Raw genomic sequence first — 10,000 nt, 5'->3', positions numbered from 1 at the left:
ATAAAAAATAATAATAATACCAAAAAAATGATTTGCAACCAAAAATTGGGTTTACAATTTTTTTTAAGTCCATCAAGCCATCCATTTTGTACTGCTTGTCCCTTTCAGGATCGCGGGGGGTGCTTTTATGCAAACCAAATTTTTAAAAGTTTAATTTAAAAAATATTGTATTTAAAATAAATAAAAATTAATTAAATTAAAGAAAAAAAAGTTTTTGTTGCAAATATTTTTTGTTTATGACTCAACTTCAGAAATGTTATAAAAATAATAATACCAAAAAAAAAGATTTGCAACCAAAAATGTAGTTTAATTATTTTTTTTAATCCATCCATCCATCCATTTTCTACTGCTTGTCCCTTTCGGGGTGGCGGGGGGTGCTTTTATGCAAACCGAATTTTAAAATGTTTAATTAAAAAAAAAATGTATTTGAAATTTGAAAAATTAAATTAAATTAAAGAAAAAATTTATTTGTTGCAAATATTTTTTGTTTATGACTCAACTTCAGAAATATTATAAAAATAATAATACCCCAAAAAATGATTTGCAACCAAAAATTGGGTTTAACATTTTTTTTTAAGTCCATCCATCCATCCGTTTTCTACTGCTTGTCCCTTTCGGCGTGGCGGGGGGTGCTTTTATGCAAACCGAATTTTAAAATGTTTAATTTAAAAAAATATGTATATGAAATTTAAAAAATTAAATTAAATTAAAGAAAAAAAAATATTTTGTTGCAAACATTTTTTGTTTATGACTCAACTTCAGAAATGTTATAAAAATAATAATACAAAAAAAAGATTTTCAACCAAAAATTGGATTTAAATTTTTTTAAAAGTCTATCCATCCATCCATTTTCTACCGCTTGTCCCTTACGGGGTGGCGGGGGGTGCTTTTACGCAAACCAAATTTTTAAATGTTTAATTAAAAAAATGTTTTATTCTAAATAAAAAATGTTTTAATTAAATTAAAGAAAAACAAGTTTTTGTAGCAAATATTTTTTGTTTATGACTCAACTTCAGAAATGTTATAAAAATAATAATAATACCAAAAAAATGATTTGCAACCAAAAATTGGGTTTACAATTTTTTTTAAGTCCATCCAGCCATCCATTTTGTACTGCTTGTCCCTTTCAGGGTCACTGGGGGTGCTTTTATGCAAACCAAATTTTTAAATGTTTAATTAAAAAAATATTTTATTGAAAGTAAATAAAAATTAATTAAATTAAAGAAAAAAAAGTTTTTGTTGCAAATATTTTTTGTTTATGACTCAACTTCAGAAATGTTATAAAAATAATAATAATACCAAAAAAAATGATTTGCAACCAAAAATGTAGTTTAATTTTTTTTTTAAATCCATCCATCCATCCATTTTCTACTGCTTGTCTCTTTCAGGGTGGCGGGGGGTGCTTTTATGCAAACCGAATTTTAAAATGTTTAATTTAAAAAAATATGTATTTGAAATTTAAAAAATTAAATTAAATTAAAGAAAAAAAAAAAATGTTCGCAAATATTTTTTGTTTATGACTCAACTTCAGAAATGTTATAAAAATAATAATACAAAAAAAAAAGATTTGCAACCAAAAATTGGGTTTAATTTTTTTTTAAAGTCTATCCATCCATCCATTTTCTACCGCTTGTCCCTTGCAGGGTGGCGGGGGGTGCTTTTATGCAAACCAAATTTTTAAATGTTTAATTAAAAAAATGTTTTATTCTAAATAAAAAAAATTTAATTAAATTAAATAAAAACAAGTTTTTGTAGCAAATATTTTTTGTTTAGGACTCAACTTCAGAAATGTTATAAAAAATAATAATAATACCAAAAAAATGATTTGCAACCAAAAATTGGGTTTACAATTTTTTTTAAGTCCATCCATCCATCCATTTCCTACCGCTTGTCCCTTACGGGGTGGCAGGGGGTGCTTTTATGCAAACCGAATTTTAAAATGTTTAATTTAAAAAAATATGTATTTGAAATTTAAAAAATTAAATTAAATTAAAGAAAAAAAAGATTTTGTTGCAAATATTTTTTGTTTATGACTCAACTTCAGAAATGTTATAAAAATAATAATACAAAAAAAAAAGATTTGCAACCAAAAATTGGGTTTAAATTTTTTTTTAAGTCCATCCATCCATCCGTTTTCTACCGCTTGTCCCTTACGGGGTGGCGGGGGGTGCTTTTATGCAAACCGAATTTTAAAATGTTTAATTAAAAAAAAATTTTTATTTTAAATTACATTTTTTTTATTAAATTAAAGAAAAAAAAGGATTTGTTGAAAATATTTTTTGTTTAGGACTCAACTTCAGAAATGTTATAAAAATAATAATACCCAAAAAAATGATTTGCAACCAAAAAATGTTTTTTAAATCCATCCATCCATCCATTTTCTACCGCTTGTTCCTTTCCGGGTAGCGGGGGGTGCTTTTATGCAAACCGAATTTTAAAATGTTTAATTAAAAATGTGTTTTATTTTAAATTAAAAAAATGTCATTAAATTAAAGAAAAACAAGTTTTTGTTGCAAATATTTTTTGTTTATGACTCAACTTCAGAAATGTTATAAAAATAATAAAATAAAAAATAAATTATTTGCAACCAAAAATTGGGTTTAAACTTTTTTTTTAAGGCCATCCATTTTCTACCGCTTGTCCCTTTCGGGGTGGCGGGGGGTGCTTTTATGCAAACCAAATTTTTAAATATTGCATTTAAAAATGTTTAATTAAATTAAAGAAAAACAAGTTTTTGTAGCAAATATTTTTTGTTTATGACTCAACTTCAGAAATGTTATAAAAATAATAATAATACCAAAAAAATGATTTGCAACCAAAAATTGGGTTTACAATTTTTTTTAAGTCCATCAAGCCATCCATTTTGTACTGCTTGTCCCTTTCAGGATCGCGGTGGGTGCTTTTATGCAAACCAAATTATTAAAAGTTTAATTAAAAAAATATTTTATTTAAAATAAATAAAAATTTATTAAATTAAAGAAAAAAAAGTTTTTGTTGCAAATATTTTTTGTTTATGACTCAACTTCAGAAATGTTATAAAAATAATAATACCAAAAACATTTATTTGCTACCAAAAATTTAGTTTAATTTTTTTTTTAATCCAGCCATCCATACATTTTCTACCGCTTGTCCCTTTCGGGGTGGCGGGGCGTGCTTTATGCAAACCAAATTTTAAAATGTTTAATTAAAAAAAATATGTATTTGAAATTAAAAAAATTAAATTAAATTAAAGAAAAAAAAGATTTTGTTGCAAATATTTTTTGTTTATGACTCAACTTCAGAAATGTTATAAAAATAATAATACAAAAAAAAAAGATTTGCAACCAAAAATTGGGTTTAATTTTTTTTTAAGTCTATCCATCCATCCATTTTCTACCGCTTGTCCCTTGCAGGGTGGCGGGGGGTGCTTTAATGCAAACCGAATTTTAAAATGTTTAATTTTTTTTTTTTAATTGTTTTAAATTACATTTTTTTTTATTAAATTAAAGAAAAAAAGGATTTGTTGAAAATATTTTTTGTTTAGGACTCAACTTCAGAAATGTTATAAAAATAATAATACCCAAAAAAATGATTTGCAACCAAAAACATTTTTTTAAATCCATCCATCCATCCATTTTCTACCGCTTGTTCCTTTCGGGGTGGCGGGGGGTGCTTTTATGCAAACCGAATTTTAAAATGTTGTCACGTGACTCAGAAACTCACTTCCTGTATTCCTCAACCCGGAAGTGTGTCAACAAATCAGGCGTAGTAACTTCCTGTCGCCACCAGGGGTCAGTAAGTGTCTACCAGCAGGTGGACATAACATAGATTGTTCTCTCACCTGCAGCTGCTACAGAGAATCATATTAGTGAACAATAATAAGCAAATAATTTTAGTGAACAATAATAAACAGATAATATTAGTGAACAATAATAAGCAAATAATAATAATAATAGTGACCAATAATAAACAAAGAATAATAGTGAACAATAAGCGGTAGAAAATGGATGGATGGAATAATACACAAATAATAATAATAATAGTGACCAATAATAAACAAAGAATAATAGTGAACAATAATACACAAATAATAATAATAATAGCGAACAATAATAAACAGATAATAATAGTGAACAATAATAAACAAAGAATAATAGTGAATACTAATAAACAGATAATAATAGTGAACACTAATAAACAAAAAATAATAGTCAACAATAATAAACAAATAATAATGAACAATAATAAACAAATAATAATAATTGTGAACAATAATAAACAAAGTATAATAGTGAACAATAATAAACAAAGAATAATAGTGAACAATAATACACACATAATAATAAAAGTGAACAATAAACATAGAATAATAATGGTGAACAATAATAAACAAAGTATAATAGTGAACAATATTAAACAAAAAATAACAGTGAACAACAATAAACAAATAATAATAATAGTGAACAATAATAAACAAAGAATATTAGTGAACAATAATAAACAGATAATAATAATAGTGAACAATAATAAACAAAGAATATTTGTGAACAATAATAAACAAATAATAATAATAATAGTGAACAATAATAAACAGATAATAATAATAGTGAACAATAATAAACAGATAATAATAATAGTGAACAATAAAAAACAAATAATAATAATAGTGAACAATAATAAACAGATGATAATAATAATAGTGAACAATAATAAACAAATAATAATAATAGTGAACAATGATACACAGATAATAATAATAGTGAACAATAATAAACAGATAATAATAAAAGTAAACAATAATAAACAATGAATATTAGTGAAGAATAATAAAGAGATAATAATAATAGTGAAGAATAATAAAGAGATAATAATAATAGTGAAGAATAATAAAGAGATAATAATAATAGTGAAGAATAATAAAGAGAAAATAATAATAGTGAAGAATAATAAAGAGAAAATAATAATAGTGAAGAATAATAAAGAGATAATAATAATAGTGAAGAATAATAAAGAGATAATAATAATAGTGAAGAATAATAAAGAGAAAATAATAATAGTGAAGAATAATAAAGAGATAATAATAATAGTGAAGAATAATAAAGAGAAAATAATAATAGTGAATAATAATAAAGAGATAATAATAATAGTGAAGAATAATAAAGAGATAATAATAGTGAAGAATGATAAATAGATAATAATAGTGGAGTAGTTCCTGCAGATGCACGCCTCCTCCTGCATGTCCACTTGATTAGTTCACCTTTTGTGAGCTTTGAGTCCAACTTAGTGCATCATGTCTCTAAAAACCACAACCACAACTACAACTACAACCACAACTACAACTAGAACCACAACTAGAACCACAACTAGAACCACAGAACCTTCCTGAGCTTCCTGCAGCTTTGCTGTGTTAGTCCCCCCATGCACCTGCACCTTTTCTCACCTGCCGCTGCTGCTGCACCGCCGCTCACCTTGGCGTCGCCCCGTGCTTCACCTTTGTGTGTCTTCTTCACCTTTGTGTGTCTTCTTCACCTTTGTGTGTCTTCTTCACCTTTTTGTCTTCTTCACCTTTTTGTGTCTTCTTCACCTTTTTGTGTGTCTTCTTCACCTTTGTATGTCTTCTTTACCTTTTTGTGTCTTCTTCACCTTTTTGTATCTTCTTCACCTTTGTGTGTCTTCTTTACCTTTTTGTGTCTTCTTCACCTTTTTGTGTGTCTTCTTCACCTTTTTGTGTGTCTTCTTCACCTTTGTGTGTCTTCTTCACCTTTTTGTGTGCCACAGAGCGGCTTCACCCCTCTACACATCGCCGCTCACTACGGGAACATCAACGTGGCAACTCTGCTGCTCAACAGAGGAGCCGCCGTCGACTTCAAGGCACGGGTTAGTGTGTGTGTGTGTGTGTGTGTGTGTGTGTGTGTGTGTGTGTGTGTGTGTGTGTGTGTGTGTGTGTGTGTGTGTGTGTGTGTGTGTGTGTGTGTGTGTGTGTGTGTGTGTGTGTGTGTGTGTCACTCCAGCAGCACCAAGAGATGACTCAGCCAAACTTGGTAATGTTGCAGTTTTCAATACCAACAAGAAGCCACGCTTTTGTAACATGTGGCTCGGCATTGTCTTGCTGAAATAAGCAGGGGCGTCCATGGTAGTGTTGCTTGGATGGCAACATATGTTGCTCCAAAAGCTGTATGTACCTTTCAGCATTAATGGTGCCTTCACAGATGTGTAAGTTACCCATGTCTTGGCCACTAATACACCCCCATACCATCACACATGCTGCCTTTTACACTTTCACCCTAGAACAATCCGGATGGTTCTTTTCCTCTTTGGTCCACAGTTTCCAAAAACAATTTGAAATGTGGACTCGTCAGACCACAGAACACTTTTCCACTTTGCATCAGTCCATCTTAGACGAGCTCGGGGCCAAGCCAAGCGTTTCTGGGTGTTGTTGATAAATGGCTTTGGCTTTGCACAGTAGAGTTTTAACGTGCACTTACAGATGTAGCGACCAACTGTAGTTACTGACAGTGGCTTTCTGAAGTGTTCCTGAGCCCATGTGGTGATATCCTTTACACACTGATGTGGCTTTTTGATGCAGTAGCGCCTGTAAAAGTGAAGTTGTGTTGTGTTGTGTGTGCAGAATGACATCACACCGCTGCACGTGGCCTCCAAGCGTGGGAATGGCAACATGGTGAGACTTCTGCTGGAGAGAGGAGCCAAGATAGAAGCACGCACCAAGGTGGGCGCACGCACACACACACACACACACACACACACACACACACACACACACACACACACACACTCTTGTATTTGTTACCTTCTTGAGAAAAATGCCTTGCTCTTTAGGACCAGAAAGAAGTGTACTTACAACATTAAAGAAGTGTACTTACAACATTAATAATATATACATACACTATGCAAATATAAAAAAGTAAGCTTTTAGGTCATTTTTTTTATTTTAATGTTTTGTTTGTAATTGTGTTTTAATCTTCATCATTCAAGTTAAAACAGTATGTGTCTATATACATATTTATTTTGTTTTTTTAATTAATTTTGGCCAAATGAGGCGCATTTCAAATTTTTACACACACTTGTTATTTCATATGTTGACCAGAGGGGGAGCACTTCACATTTGTACACACACTTGTTATTTCATATGTTGACCAGAGGGGGAGCACTTCACATTTGTACACACACTTGTTATTTCATATGTTGACCAGAGGGGGAGCACTTCACATTTTTACACACACTTGTTATTTCATATGTTGACCAGAGGGGGAGCATTTCACATTTGTACACACACTTGTTATTTCATATGTTGACCAGAGGGGGAGCACTTCACATTTTTACACACATTTGTTATTTCATATGTTGGCCAGAAGGGGGAGCACTTCACATTTTTACACACACTTGTTATTTCATATGTTGACCAGAAGGGGGAGCACTTCACATTTTTACACACACTTGTTATTTCATATGTTGACCAGAAGGGGGAGCACTTCACATTTTTACACACACTTGTTATTTCATATGTTGGCCAGAAGGGGGAGCACTTCACATTTTTACACACACTTGTTATTTCATATGTTGACCAGAAGGGGGAGCACTTCACATTTTTACACACACTTGTTATTTCATATGTTGACCAGAAGGGGGAGCACTTCACATTTTTACACACACTTGTTATTTCATATGTTGACCAGAGGGGGAGCACTTCAAATTTGTACACACACTTGTTATTTCATATGTTGACCAGAGGGGGAGCACTTCAAATTTGTACACACACTTGTTATTTCATATGTTGACTCAGGACGGTCTGACTCCGCTGCACTGCGGTGCCAGGAGTGGACACGAGCAGGTGGTGGAGATGCTGCTGAACCGAGGCGCACCCATCCTCTCCAAGACCAAGGTACGCTCTCCTGGACTCTGCTGTCGCCCGACGCCTCTTCTTGGTGCTAGCGCCTCTTCTCTCCCTCCTCCCCCGCTGCAGAACGGCCTCTCCCCGCTGCACATGGCCACGCAGGGCGACCACCTCAACTGTGTGACGCTGCTGCTGCACCACGAGGCGCCCGTGGACGACGTGACCAACGACTACTTGACGGCGCTGCACGTGGCCGCCCACTGCGGACACTACAAGGTGGCCAAGGTCATCGTGGACAAGAAGGCCAACCCCAACGCCAAGGCCCTGGTGAGGAAGTCACACTTTGTTGTCATGACGACACAAACACAACCTCACTTGCCATCACTTCTAGTCGGCCGTACAGGAAGTCAAATCGGTCGTACAGGAAGTCTAGTCGGCCGTACAGGAAGTCTAGTCGGCCGTACAGGAAGTCTAGTCGGCCGTACAGGAAGTCTAGTCGGCCGTACAGGAAGTCTAGTCGGCCGTACAGGAAGTCAAATCGACCGTACAGGAAGTCAAGTCGGCCGTACAGGAAGTCAAGTCGGCCGTACAGGAAGTCTAGTCGGCCGTACAGGAAGTCTAGTCGGCCGTACAGGAAGTCTAGTCGGCCGTACAGGAAGTCTAGTCGGCCGTACAGGAAGTCTAGTCGGCCGTACAGGAAGTCTAGTCGGCCGTACAGGAAGTCAAATCGACCGTACAGGAAGTCAAGTCGGCCGTACAGGAAGTCAAGTCGGCCGTACAGGAAGTCTAGTCGGCCGTACAGGAAGTCTAGTCGGCCGTACAGGAAGTCTAGTCGGCCGTACAGGAAGTCAAGTCGGCCGTACAGGAAGTCAAGTCGGCCGTACAGGAAGTCAAGTCGGCCGTACAGGAAGTCAAGTCGGCCGTACAGGAAGTCAAGTCGGCCGTACAGGAAGTCAAGTCGGCCGTACAGGAAGTCAAGTCGGCCGTACAGGAAGTCTAGTCGGCCGTACAGGAAGTCTAGTCGGCCGTACAGGAAGTCTAGTCGGCCGTACAGGAAGTCTAGTCGGCCGTACAGGAAGTCAAGTCGGCCGTACAGGAAGTCAAGTCGGCCGTACAGGAAGTCAAGTCGGCCGTACAGGAAGTCAAGTCGGCCATACAGGAAGTCAAGAGGGCCGTACAGGAAGTCAAGTCGGCCGTACAGTAAGTCTAGTCGGCCGTACAGGAAGTCAAGTCGGCCGTACAGGAAGTCAAGTCTGTAAAATAAGTTAAATGTAAAATAAGTTAAATAAAAGATCAAATAAGTTAAATAGAAGGTAAATAAAAGGTAAAGGAGGCCAAGTAAGTTAAACAAAATGTAAAATAAGTTAAATAAAAGATAAAACAAGGTAAATAGAAGGTCAACAAAGATAAAACAAGGCAAAAGACGTTTAAGGAAGGTAAATAGAAGGGAATTAAAAGGTAAAATAAGGTAAATAAAAGGTAAAACAAGTTACACAGAAGGTAAATTAAGTTAAACAGAAGGTAAACAAAAGGTAATATAAGTTAAATAGAAGTGAAATAAAAGGTAAACAAAAGTTAAAATAAGTTATCAGTTAATAGTTAAATAAATAAGTTATACAGGAAAATACAACACTGTACTTTAATCAAGTCATTATTTAGTGTACCAGTTTGTGTACATATAAGTGCTGCCATCTAGTGTCTTCTTAGTGACACTACATGATCATGAATATATACTGTAAGTGCTGCCATCTAGTGTCTTCTTAGTGACACTACATGATCATGAATATATACTGTAAGTGCTGCCATCTAGTGTCTTCTTAGTGACACTACATGAGAATATCATGAATATATACTGTAAGTGCTGCCATCTAGTGTGTAGTTAGTGACACTACATGAGAATACATATATACATATATATATACAGGTATGTGTATATGTATATATACAACAACTGGACACAGTCAGATCATTTTGAAATGTTACATTCAAAAAATAACAAACAATATTTATCCACACACACAAAAGTACTACACGTTGGTACCGTTGAGTACCGGTACTATATCGGTTCAAATGTTAACAGTGCCATGCCATAAAAGTAGTTCCTTGGTGTTAGCTCTTAGAGTAACAATGACGCTATAGCTAGGTTGATATGTGAATGTGTTAGCCGCC

General features: G+C 33.9%; 1 protein-coding gene across 1 annotated transcript in view; it reads left to right on the top strand.

The window, feature by feature from the left end:
- The window catches only part of LOC133656276 (ankyrin-3-like), a 148,811-nt gene that overhangs the window by 33,751 nt on the left and 105,060 nt on the right, over positions 1-10,000 (top strand). The window contains exons 8-11 of the mRNA XM_062057263.1: positions 5,758-5,856; positions 6,608-6,706; positions 7,781-7,879; positions 7,961-8,158. Of these exons, the coding sequence (XP_061913247.1) occupies positions 5,758-5,856; positions 6,608-6,706; positions 7,781-7,879; positions 7,961-8,158 (495 nt within the window). The remainder of the gene's footprint in view (positions 1-5,757; positions 5,857-6,607; positions 6,707-7,780; positions 7,880-7,960; positions 8,159-10,000) is intronic.

Source organism: Entelurus aequoreus, linkage group LG08 (genome assembly GCF_033978785.1).
Source record: "Entelurus aequoreus isolate RoL-2023_Sb linkage group LG08, RoL_Eaeq_v1.1, whole genome shotgun sequence".
NCBI lineage: Eukaryota > Metazoa > Chordata > Actinopteri > Syngnathiformes > Syngnathidae > Entelurus > Entelurus aequoreus.
This window is presented reverse-complemented; position numbering and strand designations above follow the sequence as displayed.